This window comes from Athene cunicularia (genome assembly GCF_003259725.1).
Source record: "Athene cunicularia isolate RWA chromosome 5 unlocalized genomic scaffold, athCun1 chr5_part1, whole genome shotgun sequence".
Lineage (NCBI taxonomy): Eukaryota > Metazoa > Chordata > Aves > Strigiformes > Strigidae > Athene > Athene cunicularia.
In genome coordinates, this window is record NW_020799101.1 from 8,496,539 (window position 1) to 8,518,571 (window position 22,033).

Consider the following 22,033-nt stretch of genomic DNA (forward strand, 5'->3'; position numbering starts at 1 on the left):
ATCAAAGAATGCTGCAAGAAGCCAGACGTATTTTGGGCTGGTGCTGCATAATCTTATTCCAGAGGTTTGGCCAAACCTCTTCTTATGCAGACTGCTCTGTCTCCATCAACACTGCCCCAACCATAACACACCTCTTGAGAGCTTATCTGCAAAGGCAATCAGTTTATCTGCAGTTCTTCTAATGACCCATTTCTGTCATCATCCTTCTAAGGGAACTAACTCATAATAACAACCCAGGGGAATAATCAACTATAATTTATACATTCCTGTTTTTAGAGCAGGGACCATAGCATACATTCTGCTTGCATTTACCCTAAGCACCACCATTATTAATAAAGCTGACCTGCGAATGAAAACACTGCAAATACAAAAGCATCTAGCCCCCTGCTTGAATTTATATTTATAAAGGGAATAAACAACCAAAGACTCCTGACCCCTCAGGTCTGTGGACTGAAGGGTGCAACAGAGTGCCATACGGACTTTCCCACCCGCACTCCAGGCAAGCTAGCTCATTTCCAAAAGCAGTATAACCATGTCAGCATGCTGCAATCCCGACTAATAACAGCCGCCGTAAAATAAAGCCTTGGGCCTAGAGCTTAATTTCACCCGGCTGGCATGCCCACGCTCTTAGCCTACATAATAAATGGCAGCATCGCGTGGCAAAGCAGCCCCAGAGCTCAACTCTGTACCACTCCGTACACCACAGCTCAACGCGAGGCCTCAGTCTGAGACCCAGAAGACCATTAGTCACAGCTTCACCTCCCCATTAAATCAGCAGTGGGGCAGAAATACTCTGAACCTGTCTCACTGCACCTGGATTGGGAAAAGAGCAGGGAGGAGAATTACATCCAAGCTTTTATTCCCAACTCCACATTGTGAAAATCTGGATTAGGCCAGAGGCAGCCTGTGGCCTTCTCTTTAAATCATACAAGAGCTGAGAGCTGCCTACTACATTGCTGAGGACCCAAATTTTCTCCCCCTGTTCCACCAAGTCTCTGCTTCTCAGGTCCCCTCTCTCGTGGCTGGCAGCTCTCACCCAAGGGAGAGGCTGGGATCTGGCAATCTTCACATCATGTGAGTCATCAGAGGACAGACCAGTAGCGCCTTCAATTTAAAATACAGCAGAAAGGAGTGCACTGCTCCCAGGAAGCACTGTTTGGCCTGAGGGGAGGGAATTGCCAGCATCAGTGACTTGTTTCATGCAAGGACTGGTGGCAGAGAGGCAGGAGATGAGGGCACCCTGGACACAATGCGCAGGTCTCTCGGGAAGGAAAGTTGCTTCCAGAGGGCCTCCAAGATCAATTCCTTGGTGATTCTCCTCTGCTGCCACAACACCCCATGTCCACTCCATTTTACAGCATCAGCCCTCACCTAGGACAGATGTCAGACTGTGAAGCCAGCTTACCACCAGCTTGTACTCTCCAGCTCTGAGGAGGTGCAGCTTTAGTCCGGGCTTCCACAACTAAAGCAGAACACAGACACCTCCCCAGATGCACAAAGTGATTCTCCTCTAATAAGGACGTTTCAACACTTTCCACAACATACATTGGTCTTTATGCATTGCTGCTGTCTCAGAAGAGGAGTGGGAACTTTAACTGAGAGTGTATCAGAAAGCATGAATGCACACCTTCTCCACAATGGCAGCAGCGTGATATAAGCGATGCTTAAGCCTGGCTTTTCTCACCTCCAGCAGCAGTGCCCACAGGCATGGGCTTTATTATAGAGCTTGTCATCAGATCTCCTGAAAACACTGTTCTGTAGAGTCACTGCAGATTTGCAGTATGCATTGAGCTCCAACTGAAATTTGGAATTAGGAGAGTTCTACTCTGGAAACAATGGCTTTGGCTTCTGCTTGTTTTGGAAGTGGGAGATTCATCACCATATATTCCACTTCAAATTCACTCCTCTGACTCAGAAATATCTTAATTTTTACACCTAGCAAGTTTAACATGGATTATACTTTTCATAGATCTTTTAGAAATATAAAACTATTGAAAACATTTCTGGATAACTGCATGCTATCACTGGTTGTCTAGTTATCATGGAACATCCCCACAAAATCCCACAATCACTGATTGAAAGTCCATTATTCTGTGACATGCTTTTCTGAGCCTAATCAGTCCCAGATCTCACATGTGGTGGGAAGAGCTGTACCAAGCCAGTCCATCCACCCAACAGTACCCAATACCACGTGCCTTAGTAAATCTATAAAATTATGGCAAATATGGCTTATGCTGACTCTCTCCCAAATACTCTCCCAGTCTCCAGCAATTTGTGACTCAAGAAATTTCTCAGACAGAGGCACTGTCTTTGTATTTAATGGTCCCCAGTGGATATTTCTTCATGACCTTGTGCTGTGCCATCCTAAACTCAAGTAGGCTTCTAGCATCCATGATGTTCTGTAGTGAGGAACTAGACAGAGTAAGTGAAAAGCTGTCTCCTCTCCAGGACACGCCACCTCCTCGCTTCATTTTACGATCCTTTGGTTTTGTATCGGGAGAGACAATGAATAACTGCTGCCAATTTCTTTTCTCAACAACACTTATGATTTCATAGACCTCTGTGAAATCATTCCCCGTCTCACTTTGTCATAGCATCGTAGGAGGCACAGTCTATATTCAGCTGCTGCTCAGTGGAAGCTGTTCCCATACCCCTGATTGTCTCCAACACTCCTCACTACATCCTTCCAGTTCTGCCATATTCTGTTTGAATGGAGAGAGCCACAACTGTACACAGTATTCATTACACCAGTGACTATATTTACTGTCAAGTATCAATTTTTCATTCTGTCCTCTGTATATTTCTAACCTTTAATTTTATTTTTTTTTTCACTGATACTGCTGACCCTTGAGTGGACATTTTCCTGGAGCTATTTACTATAAGCCTAATATTTCACACTCAAGTGGCTCTGAGCCCATCCAGTTTAAGTTTGAATTCCACCCCTGTCCCCATGCAATACCTTACATTCATCTGCACTTCATCATCCATCTCACTGCCCAGCTGCTCATTACTGAGACATCCTTCTGGGGCTCCCTGCATCTGGTCCCATCTCTACCACCCTGAACAAAAAATTATCAGTCGATCTTATCATAAGTTTATTCAAGATATATTCAAGGATGAGCAACAAAAAGCTGCAAGAGAGGTGGTGTTGTACAAGCTTCCTGTGACTGACTGGTGAGTACTCAGCAGCAAGTAGCTTCCCAGCACCTGTACTGCTCTGTTAACCAGAGCTAAACCTACCCTAGCTTGCCCTAGAATAGATCCCCCTTCTATTACTAATGAGACAGAAGCATGAATTTCAAAGCTTTAGGAGCTCAAGCAAGTTTCCTGTTCAGAACAAGATATGCAGGTAAAAAAGTTGTGGGTTTTTTTTGTTGTGGTTTTTTTTTTTTTTTACTCAGCCTCCTGGTCTGATTGGGAGCAATTAAAGAACTTAACCTGTGCCTTAGTTCTCCAGGAATGAAACAGGAATAATAACATTCCCTCCCTCACAAACAAACTGGTAAAATAAAATCACTAATGTCTTTCAAGCACTCTGATACCAGAGCAACTAATACCGTAGAAGGATCCTAATTTTTCTATGGGAGCATCTTCTGTAATTCTTGGTATTATCATCTGTAGCTCAGGTAGATGTTTGTTTTCAGATAAGTCTTTACTTCAAGAATGTCTCCTGTTGCCAATAGAAATCCTGATAGCTTGTTCTCTCCCTCCTGTCTTTTCTAGTGTTAATGCTATTGTATTTGTTTAATGGGGTTAATATGCTGCTAGTATAATAATGATCATGTATGGATGTAATTATTATGTGTGATTAATTCCACAGCTGCTGAGAAGCTTGGAGGACTTTTCTTAGGCAAGGGAATATCTTTACAATAGTCCTTCTCAAATTGCATTACACAGACATAAATCCCAAAAGACATGCTAAAGTGGAAAGAACGAAGGCTGGATTAGAGGAGAGAGAGCTGCACCCAGCAGAGCAGCTGATGAAGGTTAAACATCATGTGAGCAGAGACCATCTCTCTGTTGTGTGTTTATACACTGACTAGCACAAATAATTCCTGGTCCATCACTACAAAGGCACTACTACCATGCTCATAGTATGTAACTGGTTATAAATTTTTAAAGACATGTCTGCCAGTGGTGTAGGCTTCTCGTTACTTTTTTATAGTAAGCATCCTTTAAATTAACACACTGGGTTTTTGTTCTTAGAAGATACAATACCACAGACCAAGCTATGAACCCCTACAAAATGCTACCACAGGTTAATGATTTTTACAAGAACCAAAGAGAATGAGGTGCACAGCACACAAGCCATTAGCACTAAAATACCAAGGGTGTCCACATCTGATAAAACTGTAGATGCTTTTCTGCATGAGGCTTTTTGGCACACACTGATAATTTATGGTCCAATGCTGCAGCCACACTCTTGAGTGCCCTTAAGTGCTCTGAGTGATAATGGATCTATGTGTGTGATCAGGGATGTAGACTCAGGCCTATAACTCAGCACGTTCCCCAGAACAATAGCTGGACACTTACTCTTGACCAGACTATTCTTAAATCCCACATATGTGACCTGAAGACAAGATACTGCCTGCAAGATTTAAGTCTCTGTAAGCTGCCCAGCTGTTTATAACCCAGTTATTACTCATGTAAGCACCCAAGACTTTGATATTTACCTGACTCACTTTAAAGGTTTAAGTAAAGAAGAAGGTGTGCCCAGGACAAACTGACATGTGCTCAATGTTCCCTTCCTTCTCCAGAAAACCATCTGGTTTAGCCTCTTCAGTCTTTAACATCTAAAATCACCAGTGCCACAGTTCAGTTCTTTCTGCACACAGTGAAATCCCTGCGCAAAGATGCCAAGGACAGAGCACGTACAGGATGGGAGATGCTGAGTCACCTGTGCAGGACTGCAGGTGGCAGACAAGAGGGTCAAGGTGGGCAAAAAGCACAGCTGGAGAACTTGCTGTCGTGCAAGGCTCTCCTGCCATCCCCCATAGCTCCAGCTGTCAGCAGCAGCCAATACTAAAGCCACTGTGCTGCAACAGGACCACATATGGGTATTGTATAGGCTCTGTGCATGCAGGGCTGGGAATGGAGATGGATTCTGTCCATTGACTTCTCTCAGTCTTACCATAAATGGCTGCCTTGAATAGCAGTTTGGGCTTGGTATTTAAGTGTCCTGAAGTGCTATTATATCTGAAATCCCCATGATACTTTAAAGAAATAAATCACTCCTTCTGAGACTCAAACAACAGAACCGCAGATAGGGCCTATTTGAGAAAACACAAGGGCTATTTGCTCACCCTCCAGAAAGGGAGATAGCAGTTTTAGTTTTCACCTAGTGAAGGACTTATTGAACATCTCATTCAGCCACCAGCATGTTTCAGACAGTAACGATCGGACCTCACAGCAGTCCTCTACTGTGCCTGCAGGAGTCATCAGCGAAATGCTACTCCAGCATCTGAGACAAGGGCTGGTTTTCTTCCTTCTTTTTAACTTTTTTCAGCTTCTGCTTCACTGGATTTTCCTTTTCTCACCACAGTACTGGGAACTTTATAGGCACAGAAGAACAATGCAGAATGTAGAAGCAACAATGTGACTTAGAATAAAAGAAGCAGATAGACAGAGGTTCAGAATTTGCTTGTAATCAGTTACAAATTTCCATGTTTCACCTAAAACCTGATCTCACACTGAGAGATACTGGTCTAACAATGCTAAAGTACATCTGGATACAGAAAGGACACAAAAAAACAACTCAAGATAGCCTTAACAGCAAAGGTGGAAGAACTGTCATGAAAAAATGTCAGGACTATTAGTTTGGGTGGCTGACAGGAGACTTTGGCCAGCTTATCAAGCTGATTAGACTAGGTTTATCTGAAGCCCTACAAACACAGAAATGGAAAATTCAGGCAGAATTTAAAATGAAAGGTCCCTCAAGGAATCCCTTCTTTTCCCATAGCCTGCTTCTGTTCTCATCTCATCAACAAACACAAAATGTTTGTCAGATTTAAAGATACTGCCAACCAAGCTACTGCACCTATGTGCTCCCACCAGATAAAAAGCTGAATGGGATGTCTAATCAAGGCAGCTAAACTTTCCCATGCTGAAAGCTAACCCATGCACACATGGCAAATTTGCCAGACCCCATTCCACCAGAGTCCCAGGACTGACACGACTCCCCAACACTCACAGACAATGAATTATAGGGTTGCTCAGTTACCACAACACACAGAGCTATACAACATGCACCCAGAAAGACATGTGTTAGAATATCAAAAAATGTCAGCAATTTGGTCATGATATTGCAGGTAGTAAGCTGGAAAGCAAACATCTGAGTTCTCTGCACTGAAGACATGTCATGTACCAGAAAATACAGGGGCATTACAGATGCCTGACCCATCCAGACACAAAACAACTTGTGCAGGACCTGATTTAAGAACAGAAGTGTAACGTAATCCTGACCTTCAGGCAGCTAAGAGACAAAACTTTGATATCACAGGTAGATAAATGAAAACATGCCAGAAAAAACTGCAGCTAATTAACTTGGACCTATATTGAGAGTACTTTAATTTAATTTCCGAGAATAAAACTTTAGGATGTATCTATACTACAGCATATATAAACACAGGCAAGCTTGCTTGCTAGAGCACGTGGTAAGACTCTTGTCTTAGTCTGCCTTTGCTTGAAATTAGTAAAAAGGTCCCAACTTGAAAAGTTTTAATAAAACATGTACATGCAAACAAGAACATGTCTTTAAGTAACAACATGGAGGCCTTTGTTATCACAGCTAACATAAGACTAGCTAGGGCTACACAGACTGGAGTCATTGGTTTTACTATTTCATAGACTTGCCCTTAATTTTTGAAGGACTGACTGACAACACAGATTATTTCTATAATATACTGAAGTGGAAACTTAAGTTTTCCCATCCATAAACAAGAATATTACGTAAATATTTTGTTAGCTCTGGGCCAAGGAGTACAGCAACATGCAAAAGCAATCTCAGGATTCTGCAAGCTGGAGATACTATGTCAGACCCAGTGAATGCAAGGAAGTGTTAAAGGTAATAACCTTTGTCAACCACATCACAAAAAGCAAACATACCAACAAACAAAAAAAATGTTATTTCACATCGTCATTAGCTGCTGGTTTCAGACAGGAGGCAAAAGGACAATATGAGATGGCACTGCCATTCAACCCCTGAATGAGGCACACCAGCAGCTAAGTAGATAACACCATGCACTGTGGCTGCATGACCCCATCTATGTTGTGGGCATTAGCACTATCCATCCACTACCCATCTCAAGGACTAACTACAGGTCTGGGACTAACTAAACCTGCTATAAGGCAATTTACAATTTTTCCCTTTAGGTATCGGAGGAAGGGAACTCAACTGTTGCAACCCAGAAGAACAACTTTCAAATATTTCTGCAGAAGATTTTTTTGTGCCGCAGCAGAGAATTCACAGCAGCAGGATCACCAAAGGGCCCAAAGCACGAGGTCACCTAGCACTCAGCAGCACAGCAAGGGGACTAAAGAAAGTATAGCCCTGGGAAACACTTAATAGCAGAAGGCAGGGCCTCTGCAGGTCACATAGTAACATATAATCACTTGAAAAGCACATCTTTCTTTTTATGGATCTGCTGAGAATTACTCTCAGTGCTTTGGGTATAATAGCGCTTTTGCCATAATCAGATGTTGTAAAGGTATGTGCAATAAAAGAGACATTCGGGTGTTACTGTCCTGTCAGCTGTGTCTTCATGTGATTGCTTCCAATTACACTGTAAAATTTACCAGTACACATATTCGAAATAATGCTTTTAATTTTCAATCAGATACTCTGCAAGGAAACCCAGCTCAGAAATGACATAATTGAATACCTTGAGGAAGAAAATAAAAAGCAAATTTTGACTCAATGGTGTTATTTAATAGCAGTGAAAGTACTTACCAGGTGGCCTATTAATTGCGAGGTTTCGGAAATGACTGCCTTTGATCATCTCCACTGACAGCCGCCCCGTAGTGGCATTGTACGACAATCCCACGAGCAGCTCTGGCACCCCTCCATGCGACAGGGACTGTGTTGAAGAAGCGCTATCACTGTGAGAGATTGCTGACAGACTAAGCTGAGAGTCTGCACTCTGCAGGGAGAGAGAGCACTGAAAGTCTCATCAGGACATTCACCACCACCCTCCCTCAACTTATATCTTGTAGCCTTGTTTAGTAAAATCTCTCTTAAGAAATGACAATGACTAAGAATGAATTATTATGGGGCAGCAGAAGAATCAGAGCATCACTTTTACAAAAACACATCTCTGAACTTTCTCTTTAAAGATGAGGAACTCTGCGTAATGTGTTATCACTAGTGTAAATCAAAGCCTCCGAGATAAGCACACATCCTAGTACATCAAACACACAGTAAATCTCCTTGACAATGACTTTTGGATGGAATACATTTTGCATTTTGGGTTTTCTGGGTCATGTACTGTGTAGTTCTTACTTTTATTTCCTTACTATCATGATGCTCTCTCTACCCCCTCTTCACCCGGAGTATGATGTTTTATTCATTTCATGTGTACATCCTCTCACTGAGCTTTTTGTAGACAATGAATCATAACAGAGCTCATCTACAGGAATTGATTGGCATACCCAGGGCTGGATAAAACTGTGATGTGCATGGAAGACTATGAAGCAGCACATCCAGTTCCTTCTCACATGACCCACATCTCCTCTTCCATGTGTCATGAAAAGGAACATTACTAAGCATTTCTGATAATATGGAAACTGCTCAACACAGAGATTCACAAGTTAGTAGCTACCACCAAATGAGGTAGCTCTTGCACTAGCAGTAGTATAGGTTCACCAACATATTGGTGCACAAGAACTACTGTCCTTGTTGAAATTAAGACTTAATTAGCCTTGGTGGCTCCAGGACCAATCTACTCTTTTTGCGTGGTAGAGCATTTGATGACTTGTGTAGATGTAGTACATCTACATGGTTTTTTGTAAGCTTACTAGCTGAGCTGTTGTTAGTAAGGCACAGCTTTGTGTAGGGAAGACATACCCTGTGCTTCCCCTTACTGATAACTTTTCAAGTGACAGCAGGACAGATCCACCACTTGCATCCCACCAGCCCTGAATGAAAGATATCAGGTAAAGCTGGTGCTCATTCATCAGATGAACAATTCTAAGGACTCTGTATTTGTTTCATCACACTTACGCTCAAGTTACTCCTTGGCTCCAAGACCAATGTCACCTTCACTTCCCCTTTCTGGATAACGTTGCTTAGGTAGAACAACTGCTCTCCCATCATCTTCTCTCCAATCATCTTGTGTACCGCATAGAGGCGGAAACGAATGGCATGGCTGCTTAACTCCTCTGGCTCCAGCTTACTGAAGGTAATTTTATCCTTGAACTCGGGGATGGGTCCTCTCTGAACACTTGTTTTACCCCTCTGTTTCTTGCTAGGCATCAGGACTGTGTGCACCTGCCAGGTGTTCACACCACTGCGGTCTTTGTCTGGGATATTCCTGGCCTCCAAGACAGTAACTAACAGCTTTTGACTTGAGGCTTTATAGTTCAAGATGACATCTAGATCACCGCATTTACAGATAGGCTCATGAGCACCATGATGAGCTAATATGCTGCTCACTTCATTATGTTCCTGCAAAGAGAAGGAAGAAGTAAAATCTCCACTGGAGTTCAACTGCATCTGTGTTCCCAACTGTATGTAAAAAAAATTGTTCTCACTTGTGCTTGCAAATGTAGGCAGTTGTTCTGCAAACTAGGATCCCACTGTTTCTTGAAAGGCCAGTGATAGTAATTGCCTGATTTTGTGTAATATTCCCAATACAATTTAGTAAGCAACAGCACTTGTTGAAATATTTCCAACAAAAAGTTTCACCAATATTTAAATGTTTTGCAGGAGACTTAATTCGGCAAAAATTCTACATAGGGAAAAACTAAACAAAGGGTCTTTTCAAATTTCATTCATGTGAATTTTGAGGCATTAATAAAACTTCTTGGTTTCATTTGGTTAAAAAAAAAAACCCCTAACACTCCAAATTTACACTGGATTTTTTTCAAAATGGATTTTTTTACATTACCAAAATCAAACAATTCAGTCAAGACTGATAACTCTTTGGATATTTTGTTCTACTGGAAATTAAAAAAAATTAAGCACTCTGTTCAATTTGATGAGAGGGAAAATCACCATGTCAGAATTTCTTGCAGAATGGAAATTCCATTTCTAGATGCTACCCTATAACTCAATACTTTTCCTACAGCTAAAGCAATGATAATTGAGAAAAACTGTCTGATTAAATAGTATTGATTCTTTATTCCCTTTTTAAATCTCCCAAGAGAAGCATCTGTTCCTTCTGTTCAGTTTGGATACTAATACATTTAGAATAAAAATTCAAAATAAACAATCAAGACAGGTGCAGACCAATTCACACACATCTTTTATCTACATTTAAAACAAAAATCATCTTGATAAAACAAGGTAAAAAACATGGATGCTCACCTTACCTTTCGATGAGTGGGCGTGTGAGTTTCTGTTCAAAAGTGCTTTTTTATTTTAGAGCTAGAATGTGCTTCATGTGATAAAGGGGTTGCTATAGTGATCAATGATTTGTATTTAAACATGAGTATACACTGTACTAGGGAAAGATTTTCAGTTAATAGCCAGAAGGTGAATTAAGGCCTGTCACTAGCAGTCTGAGTCACCCTCCTCCTCCAACATTTATCTTCTTTTGCATTTCAAGTAACACTTCTTTTCAACATAGGAATCTTACTGGGTTTAGTACAGATGATGGGCCACAGGACTTCTGATGTAATTCCCTTCAGAAGTGTCCAGGGTAGTATGTGTCTCAGACAAGACCTCGGACAAACCTCAAAATTTGTATCTACTTCCTTTCAATCTACTTTTCAAGAGCTCAGATTCATCTGCCATGTCATGCAAAGCTCTGACTTCATATTTCCGTGGGTGTTTAAGGGGTTCATGCACGTGAATACAAAAAGTCCATGTGTGCACATTAGTGATGGAGACCTGCTGTCATACGTCTTGCAGAAGCAATGTCAAAAAGAGAAAAATCACCAGTTGGACAGAACACAAAATTACTTGGTTGCCCATAAAAATGCCTTTCTGTATGAACAGCAGGCTGCAAAGACAAAAATGTAAGGCAGGCCAGGTTGCCTGGAGAGAACGTGATGTTATGCAAATGCTAAGTGCTGCTGTGTGGCTGTCAAGTTATATCTGTCTGGTTGATGAAATAATATTTAAGAAGGAAACGTAATGGGATTGCATTTGATTCATGCCTCCCTCCACATGTTCATCCCTCCCCTCTCTCATCTGTGCATTCGCTATTGAGGAGATGGAATCAAGGCACATTTGAGAACTGCTGCTAGAGTGTGGAGACAACTGTGCTTGTGGTGTAACCCTGCTTTCATCTACAAGCCTAAGCTGGAGAATGTGAACCCCCGTGCGTCATCATAAACCCATAGTTGTGAAGATCCAAGAGGCACCTTCTTGCCCCAGCAGGGCTGAGCATCTCATCTTCTGGCAGCATGTAGGGCAGAATGAAGGTCAGCTATCTGGTTTTTGACAGAACAGGTAGAAAGCATCTAGATTTCAGGAAATCTCTAATTGTGCTACTATGGCTGCAGCCACATCCACTGCAGAGAAAACTGCACGACCTGGAGGCAGAGAGGGGAAGAGAAATGCCTAACTCTGCAACAATGACCTTTCCATGGGCAACCAAGCTTTAGAGACCTCATGGGCTGGCCCTTGCAGAGAGCACTGTGCTATCTGGGACTCACCCCTATAGAGGTTTACAGCACACGAAGCTTATAACAGACACTCCATTTTCTTTCTGTGGAAGTCATTGACAGAATTCCCCTTAGCTTTCAGAGCTCAGTGGGGCTTTGAGTCCTTTGTGAAAGTACTGGTTATACAGACACTTAAACTGAAATCCAAGGAAAGTGTGGGGATTTAGAAATTTCATAGGAATTTCTTTCTTTCCCTCTTCCCAGCAGAGTTGAAAGGTCAAGCCAAGTATACTGATTGATACTGTATGTCTAACCAGGCAGTCTGGGACAGCCAATATCCACTTCACTAGGTAAAATAAGTCCATTTCTGCCAGAGAAACCTGAAAGCGCAGCTAATTATGGACAAGACTTGAAATGGTACTTGTAGTTCCACTGCAGGGGCAGAAAATTTTCATTTTTGTCTCTAAAGAGAGGTCCTTTCAGTGGAGCATAATAGCGCTTGGACATTTCTGGCATGTCAGAACATTTAGTTCCTGCAATAAAAAGTCTTTCATTAATCTACACAATACCTTTGGATGAGAAGCTGCTTGTAGTAGATAAACTAGGACTCAGGCATATCTGCCCCTTGATGCCATAACCATTCTTTGCATTTTTAAAATACAGATACCAGGAGCAAAACAAGAGATGTATTCCAAAGAACTACAAGAGGACACTGTGGCACATGTGAACCATGGCAATGTGCTTCAAACGTGGAAAAGGAGAAATGAGCCTCAGGTGAGCAGACAAACGGTGCATGTCAGAGGTACACAGCAAAGAGAGGGAAGGGCTGCCACTGCACAGAGCTCCCATGTGTTGGGTAGTATTCTGTGGGACTGGAATGTGGAGCAAACAAAAACATTGTTCAAAACACCCCTTAGGGCTGGAGTATATCCACTGAGGAGCTGCTTTCCATCTCTTTAACTGGCTGCAGGCAGCATGCTCTGAGGAAAGGAACCTTTCCCTCAAAGCCTTGTTGCTCAGAGTGTGAAGGAGGTATTCATTTCCACAGCTGAAGAACAGTCTCTTTTAACTCAGGCAGAAGATGTGACCTTTGTGCTGTTCTTTTAAAATGTCTGATGCAGGCTGATATTTTTTCAGAAATTTAATCTTGTGGTAAAGTAATAATGAAAGCCAACACATCACACAGGAAGATTATGAGAGAAAAGGGGGATGCTAAGCCATCAGGTGTTTACAATGCCTTAAAATCTGTAATGTTTTTTTTTGAGGCTTCAAAATAAAGGTGCAGAACTAAGGGAAAGCAGAGTAAGCTCCAACTTCAGGCTCTCTCCTTCCCTGGAAGGACCCCTGGTATCAACAGGGACTAGAGTGATGATCACTTGGCCAAGTCATGGGCCACCCTCATCAGCTGCCTCCAGTTTTCCAGATGCTTCCAACTGTCTAAGCCATAGAAACTACGTGGAAAAAGAGGCACAGATCTGACCCAGTGACCACACACCATGTCCTTAGACATATACCTCACACATACAGCCAGTAACAAAGCCCCGGGCCACCACAGAGTGCTCTTTGCTAAAACGATAGTAAATGCTGTCAGGCAGCTAATGGCTCTAATTTCAGTTCAGAGATTGCAATTAGAAATCAAGCAATAAAACAGCTTCTCTGAATGAGTGTTAGTAGCAAGAGGTAAAATGCCAGAAAAAGGAGAAACACATAGAGAGGGGTGTATATTAATGCAGACATGCACACAGGAGTACCATTATCTTGTGCTGTGCTGATCAATTTTTCACTTCATTACTCCTTTAACATTTTTTGGCCCCCCAATATCCTTCAAAAGCTTACACCATGTGCAATAAATGACAATTCATCATACCTCGGGGCTCAAAGCTGATGAGCTGTCAGTAGCATCATTTACTTCAAATCCCTGGTCGGTAGATGCTGGTGCCGTTTCCAAGCGTCCTTCCGTGGCTTGCCAGCTAACACCATCAGCAATGCCAGACTCCATCCTAGGCCCTTTACGCTGCCCAGTGCCCCTACTCTCAGTTGTTGTTCTTGAATCGACAGATACATGGTCATCTTCACGATAGGATAGGTTGTCTTGGTAACTCAGTTGGCTTAGTCCATCCAGATCTAATGATTTTCAGCAAGAAAATAATTTCAGGGGGATTAGAATGCATTCCTCCCCCCTCCCTCCCAAATGTCCCTCTCTGTGCTTTCTTTTTTTTCTTTTTTCCCCTCATCTCCAGTGAATGCAAGAGACAGTTTTTACTTCTCAGAACTACAGCATTTGACATAAAAAAATAACAAAATGTGTATAAATCAGCATTTGATAGAGCGGACAGGCCTGTTTCTCATCCCATCCTGACTGAGAAACTGGTTGCCTTTACGTGGAGAAGTTAACCACCAAATGCAATTACCAGTGGAGTGTTTGGGATATTCAAGTGCCTTGGGGTTGTTTTGTGACCCCAAAGCAATCACTTCCATGCAAACACAGGTCTGACAAATCACAGAAAAGCACAGCACAGGCCTGATGAACAGCTATCAGCAATTTCCTTCTATGCAGGACAACAAGGAGGAGGAAAGGACAAAAGTTAGCATTGCCCTCAAAGGGATGGTGCTGGTGAAGAAAGGAGTTCCACAGAGATAGCAGAGTGCCACCACGACTCTATCACCCATAACCCACCCCAGAAGCCAATCAGGAATCTCAGAATCCCTTATCTGGGCTAAATTGTCCCAAGGGCAACCGAGAGAAGATGTGTTCCCTAATTTTCTGCCTGCTTTTATTAGTTTTGATTCATCTGATCCTAAACACTTACTCCATGAGTTAAAGTAAGGTTCATTAATGAGAATAAAATAATCTTCTCTGGTTCAGACCATAGATTCCTTCTCTGCACCACTAAAGTCTCTCCTGAACACAGCGTGCTTTTCTCTGCTTGAAGGCATCAGTGAGAGCTCTCTGGGTAGAGCGACACAGATAATTACATGTGCAGGGACACAGATGAAAATAACATCATGATTTGGCCTTGAATGTGTTCTGCAAGTGCTTTCAGAAGAAAACCAGGGACTTTCCTCCTCCTAATGCATCTTATGTCAGGCCTTGCTTTAGGAACACAAAGAGTTAGATTCTTCCTCCATCTCTGTCATATAAGCAAGAAGCAGCTACAGTGAAAGAAAACAAGTTGTGCTTCAGAGCTGATGACAGTAATGAAAACAGAATTACCTCATTTGCAAACACAGCTATTTGGAGTTTAATGTTTTCACAGAATGGTTGAGGTTAGAAGGGACCTCTGGAGTTCATCTTGTTCACACCCCCTGCCCAATCAGGACTACCTGCTTGTTTGTTCTCAAACCTGCAGGTTTGTTCTCCAGGTCATCACTACAGAGCAGTCTTTTTTTTTTTTTCAAATTTGGTCTCCAACTCAAATCTTTAAAAAATAGTATTAATGACTGTGCTTAATAGAAAATGATTAGTTTGCTTTGGTTTAGATGAACCAATGTTTTCATTCCTTGTCTGATAAATGAGACAGGGAACCTGGTGACAGCTGACATGGAGAAGGCTAAAGTACCCAACATTTTTTTTGCCTCAGTTTTCACTGGCAATTGTTCATCCCACATGTTTTGAGTCCCTGAATCTCAAGGCAGGGACTGAAGGAACAAAGTTCCACCCATCACAGTAGAAGATCAGGTTTGAGACTCTCTGAGGGACCTGAGGGAACTGGCTAATGTAGTTGCTAAGCAGCTCTCCATCATACTTGAAAAGTCATGGCAGTCAGCCAAAGTCTCCAGTGACCAGAAAAAGGGGAACGTCAAACCCATTCTTTAAAAGGATAAAAATGAGGACCCTAGGAACTACCAACCAGTCAGCCTCACCTCTGTGCCCAGTAAGATCATGCAACAGATCTTCCTGTAAGATATGTCAAGGTATATGGATGACAGGAAGGTGATTAGACACAGTCAATATGGCTTCACAAAGAGCAAACCCTGCCTGACCAATCTGGTGGCCACCTACAAAGGAGTAAGGGAAGAGCAACAGAGGTCACCTAACTTGACTTCTGTAAGGCCAGGCCTTTGACATGGCCCCACACAACATCCTTGTCTCAATTTAGAGAGATAGACATTTAATGGATGGACTGTCTGAAGAATAAGGAGTTGGCTCCAAGACCTCATACAAAACGTTTCACTGAATGGCTCAATGTCCAAATGGAGATCAGTAACAAGTGGTGCGCCTCAGCAGTCCACATTGGGACCGGCCCTGTTTAATGTCTTTATTAATGACATAGACAGCGGGATTGAGTGCACCCTCAGCAAGTTTATAGATGACATCAAGCTGAGTGGTGCAGTTGATACACTTGAGGGAAGGGATGCCATCCAGAAGGACTTTGACAGGCTTGAGAAGTGGGCCAATATGAATGTCATGAAGTTTAACAAGGACAAGTGCAAGGTCCTGCACCTGGGTCAGGGCAACAGCCAGTGTCAATACAGGCTGGGGCAATGAAGGGATTGAGAGCAGCCCTGCAGGGAAGGACTTAAGGATACTGGTAGATGAAAAATTGGATATTGAGCCAGTAATGGGTGCTTACAGCCCAGAAAGCCAACCCTATCAAAAGAAGCATGGCCAGTGGATCAAGGGAGGTGATTCTCCCCCTCTACTCCACTCTCATGAGACCTCACCTGGAGTACTGCATCCAGCTCTGGGGTCCCCAGCACAAGACAGACATGAATCTGTTAGAGCAGGTCCAAAGGACGGCCATGAAAATGGACAGAGGGCTTTTCTACAAAGAAAGTCTGAGAGAGTTGGTGTTGTTCAGCCTGGAGAAGAGACCGTGTCAGGAAGACCTTATTGCTGCTTTTCGATACTTAAAGGGGGCATAAAAGAAAGATGAATTTTTACTAGGGCCTGTAGTGACAGGACAAGGGCTAATGGTTTTAAACTGGAAGAAGGTAGATTTAGACTGGATATAAGGAAGAAATTCTTTACTATGAGGTGGTGAGACGCTGCAACAGATTGCCATAGACGTTGTGGATGCCCTACCATTGGAAGTATTCAAACTCAGGTTGGATGAGGCTTTGAGCAACCTGATCATGGCAGGGGGCTTCGACTTTAAAGGTCATTTCAACACAAGCCATTCTATGATTCTCTACACATCCCTCTGTATAGAACAAAAAGCCCAAATCTTTCTGAGTAGAAGAAATTCTGTGTTTGGTCTTAGCAGCAAATATGAATTTTCTGATTCATACTTGCTCAAAAAAGAAAAAAAAAATTAAAAATCCAACAAGGGGAATGGCAATTATACTCAGGAAACATTTCCTGGAGCTGTGGAGAAGTCCCATGCCCCTCTGCTTAGCTGCTCTTTCAATTTAACAGCTCAGAAATTAAGAGAATAACTTTATCCCATTTCTTCAACTATGAATGGTCTCACATTCTCCCTCCCAGTAAAATGCTTCAAGCACAGACACTTCAACAGAGAAGTCTGAGAGCACCTCACAGGTTTGTCATTATGGTCTTCTTCTGAGACATGGGATTTGGTCCTTCAGGAGAAAAGAAGGATCCAAATTCAAATCTCTCAAATTTCAGGTGAATGCTCTTCTCACTCCCTTCTGAAATGCAAAACCCACCTCTTCTCATCCTCCCATCTGGTAGACCTAGTCCTGAAACCAAGAGCCCTCATTGTCTTGCCTCTGCCCTGAGCTGAAACTCTTTGAGGATAGAAAGTAATTTGATTTTCTGCCATCACTCCCATTCTTCTCTACAAAGTCAGAAAACAGAAAGAAGTAAACATAAGAACGTAAGCAAGAAATAAAATAACAGAAATTCCACAAATTTACTGAGACTGAATGGGAACGGCACTCCTTAAGGCATTTAATTAGCAAGCCAGTGTCTAATACACATTTTAAACAGTGGGTCATCCATCAAAGCACACACCACACAGCAGGCTTTCAGAATAAAATGCTACTGTAGTAAGAAATTATCCTCACACAATTGTCTTGTGGTTTTGACTCCTGCTGGGATAATATCTAGATCAATAATAGAGGAATTTTCAAAAACTACATTAAAGCCATAAAAGGCTATTCATAACAGGAGAACTCCAGAAATATATTAATAGAACAAGCCATCTCCCTAAAACTCAGGCACACAATGGATGTGTTAGGAAAGCAAATGTAGTATTCACGGAAAGGAAAAGGTGATTCACCAAAATCATTCAGTGAAACAGTCTAGCTTATTCTTTACATTTAAAGTAGTTTGGTAAGAGATAATCACTTATAAATACCAGTATTAGAGAATCATTACAGGTAATAGCCCAACCCTACAGACTAGAACAACTACACCTCTCCAATTACATCCATTCTAACATTATATTCACAAAAAACCAGAAGTTCTTCATGTAAAGGAAAAGGTCAGAGCAGTAAAATGCCTGTAATTTACCTGAGAGATCTTTAAGGAAGAAAATGTCAACTGTCTTATGAATACCTGACATGAATAAACAGCACAGCCTCAGGGATATACGTTGAGACAGCATTATCTAACTATCTGAACTTTAATTAGCCAAGAGTCCCCACAGAGCAATAGCAGCCAATTCTAAAATTAAGGGCAGATAGTACTGTACACTAAAAGAGTGTGATGATTTTTTTTTTTTTTTCCAGTCCTGCTCCCCCAACCTTTCCGTGTTGTGTCACATGTGTCCAATAAGCCAGGAAGGAGGCAAGGGGACTGGGGAACAGAAATCACCAATAAATCAGGAAAGTCTGTATTCAAGGTTGGAGAATTGGCTACAAAGAAAACATAACATTTATCAGATGAAAAGATGAGCATCACCTCCAAACAGAACTCTAATGGGTCCTGGGATATTGAAGCATCTCTCCAAAGATACAGGGAAAGCTCAGCACATCAAACCCTGAAAACCAAGTTGGAAAATTCTGTGAAGTCTCCCCTCACACTGACAGGTAAATGGCCTGGTTAACCTACAGTATCTTTCTTCTTTTTTAATGATACATGATCTCTCAGTTCTATGAAGCATTACAATGTGCCAAAGCAACATCCTGAGAGGCCTCATCACTTCCTAAAACACACTGCCAGAGTTAAAAGATGGAGCCTAGTAGATCTTGCTACATTAACAGCACATAGTTCATTGACCAGCAAGAAAAAACAAGATGAAGAGTATTAATGTGTGCCTATTACCTGTGCTGACTGAGGTGATGTTTGCTCTGTGGACTGCAGTGAATCACTGTGCTTTTACAAGAAAAAGCATGTCTTTTCTTCGTAATTTTTGAAAATTAAAGACATTTGATCCCTTCTTCTAGACTGTATATAAATACATGCTGAAAGTTAAGAACCTGTTTAAATATGGTCCAGAGGAGGAAAAGATTTCAGTATGGATCTAGATACTTCTGGACTTGAAATCCTCCTAGGTACCAGAGGTGATTTTCAAACCCCCCTTCCTGAAAGGCAGTAACAGCAGCAGAGATATTAGTTAGTGGGACTGAGGCATATTTGTCCTCCTACAGCAGTAATCCCCTTGCCTGGCTCTTGCTACAGACCCAGGTCCAAATCCCTCTGCAGTACCCCAGCACCACTTGCTCCCTCACACTGAACCAAACCAGATGCAGAGAGACTGAGCAGTGCTCCTGCCCCTGGTTGTTTTGAGATTAGCCATCAAAAAGTGCTAAAAAACTTCCTAGAAGAGCCTCAAAGGAGCAGAATCATTATCTAATTACTATAAATCTAAACAAAAATGGCTTGTAAATTTTAGGGGTTAAAGAGAAAAAGGATCTTAAATTTCAAGTGACATTATGCAATCAGGCCAGGATTGTTTAATTTACCACATGCTGGGTAATAGCCTGAGAAGACTCCATGTTTCCAGAACTAAAATGGGCTCTTTATTAACAGGGTGATTTGCAGAGAGGCTGTGGGCAGAGCTGGCATGCAAGTCGTTCAGCTCCCCAGAGCATCCTTCAAACACTTCCTTCCTGTAGCATGCACTCCTCTTTCCAAGCTCTATTCAGGTTATTACAAAGATTTTTAACAGGTGAAGAGTTAAAGCTAAATGAGTCCAAAGTGCAGACCGTCAGGACATCGATAACAGAAACAGAGGGTCAAGGAAGATCTCATGTAAGAATATGATGTGAGAAGACTGCCGTATGTCAAGGCTGAGTGGGAGAGAAGCTGTTCAGGGCTCTCTGAGATGCTCAACTTCACTGTATGCCTGAGTTTGTTACAGATTTCTGATTCTTTAAGAAAAGAAAACTACCAGCTATATGAGTAAAAGGTCTGTTAAGAGAACACAAGGAGAAGAACATTCTCAGGCAGAATCTAAAAAAATTCTGAAAGTACCATAATCCTAATCTGGACTCAACACATTCAAAAGATCCTTCATCCCTTCCACCCAGAAAGGTCCAGAGGATCTGCTCAGCTAAAACAGTGTTTGATCCACCCTTGGGGCACAATGATGGCTTTACACGCACAAACCTTTCTGTGTTTTGTGGATCACAGCACCAGCTGGGACCAAAATGGACTCTCACACACAGAGTTCTTGGACCAGCAACTGGAGGGTAGCAGGGTGTGGGGTTATCTAGGATTTACCCCAACCACTCAGCTTTTCTCCCAAAAATCATTTCACATCAGGAGCTGTGGGTGTCTGCAACTACCTCTGTACACCCAGTAACAGTAGCTCTACATGCCTCAGAAGTGTCTCTGGGTTTGAAGGAGACCTAACATACCCAAGGATTAGTTTGTAGGTATTTCTTAGTAACAAAGGGTCTAAACTGGAGTTCAGTGAGGAATGGGGCAGGGAACCGAATGTTTTAGCAGGTTTCAACATCTGTTTTCATCTAGTTTCTGAACATTTATTTAAACAATATTAATATTACCTCTGAAAAGAAAAGTAGGAGCAACTCTGCAACATGTTGTACCAGAAGAAGAGTTCAATGGAGAGTCATACCTTGAAACGATCATTCTAATCAGAGGGTGCATTAAAATCAAGCAATTCTATTTCAAAATTAAAACATTCTATGGAACTAAAAACAAAGGGCAATTTCACGGCTCTTCCCTCTAATGAACTTCTCCAGATTTTAGAATGTGTTCAGGCCAATTTTCTAAGTAGCTACGTTTTTAAATGCATTTCATCTCTGTTTGTATAAAAGAGTCATTACATTAGTCCATAGAAGATCATAAAATTCTTCCCTTCTGTGCCATAAATTTTTAGTTTCTGTCATTGCCTGACATTTGGCATATGCGCTGGCAAATGATACAGCATAATTCATTCACTGTTCACCTTGTGTTTGCAAAGCTGTTACAAAAGGAGACATTCAACTTCTGCTAAAAGGCTTGCTAAAGAAATGACTTAAGTGACATAGATCAAAAGTAATTAGAACCAAGTCCTGCAGTCTTTACTCTGGCAAAACTGGCAATAAAATCCGTGAAAATCCCTATGTACTAGAGGCCAGTATTCAAAAGCCATATACAGTTAATGGAAAGATCTTCATGAACTTCAGCAGGGCTTGGATCCAGAGTCTTCCCTCTAAGTATTTTAGAAATGAACTGCAGGTAATTAATAAGGCAACCAAGTTTAGTAAGAAAGCAAGATTCAGGACTTGTTCTCCACAACAAAAGAACCTCTCCATATTGAGGCTACAGATCTTACACTCCAACTGCTTTCATCTCGTTTCATGCAAACAGTACCTTTGCATTCAGATACCTCTGTCCTGTACTCCTCATGGCTGGAGAGCAAACGGCTGAATTTGGGTCTACGCTCCACGCCTGCTGCTGTTGCTTTTTCAGATACTTCTGATCGAAAACTTTGTGAGCATGACACAGAGATCTCAAACTGCTTAATCACCTCATCATCGCAGCCTGAAGATGCTGTCTGTTCTTCATCCTCCCTGTAACTGTTTACTGGGAGAAAAACACAACCCAGTCTTTAGACAGTCTGCTGCCATTGGCCAAGAAGCCAGATGACACGGCACACTTCTAGCTCTCTGATGGACCTTCTGGGGAGAGAAGGGGCCAAGGGTTTAGGGAGGACTGGGGAGTGAACTTGAGAAACACATGCTTCTTCAAACCTCTGGAAAGCCTGTGAATGTCATATTCCATCAGCAACATCTACATATTATTAGACCTTTCCCAACTGCACATTACTCTGTGTTTTTTTTTTTTAAATAAAAATATTTAACAGAGCAGAACACAAAGTAAGTCACAACACACATAGAGAACCACTTGTAAAATCATTAGCATGTAAAAAGACAAAGTAGTAGAGCAAAGGCCTTGAAAACCTTTTCA

General features: G+C 41.9%; 1 protein-coding gene across 6 annotated transcripts in view; it reads right to left on the reverse strand.

Moving 5' to 3' along the window:
* SYT16 (synaptotagmin 16) overlaps positions 1 to 22,033 on the reverse strand; it is a 63,183-nt gene that overhangs the window by 12,372 nt on the left and 28,778 nt on the right. For 3 of the 6 annotated variants that reach the window (XM_026849836.1, XM_026849839.1, XM_026849835.1), the window contains 4 exons: positions 21,437 to 21,649; positions 13,634 to 13,890; positions 9,218 to 9,661; positions 7,949 to 8,138 (listed from right to left, as the gene is read on the reverse strand). In XM_026849836.1, coding sequence (XP_026705637.1) covers positions 7,949 to 8,138; positions 9,218 to 9,661; positions 13,634 to 13,890; positions 21,437 to 21,649 — 1,104 coding nt within the window. The remainder of the gene's footprint in view (positions 1 to 7,948; positions 8,139 to 9,217; positions 9,662 to 13,633; positions 13,891 to 21,436; positions 21,650 to 22,033) is intronic. The other 3 variants (XM_026849841.1, XM_026849840.1, XM_026849837.1) reach the window with 2 other exon arrangements.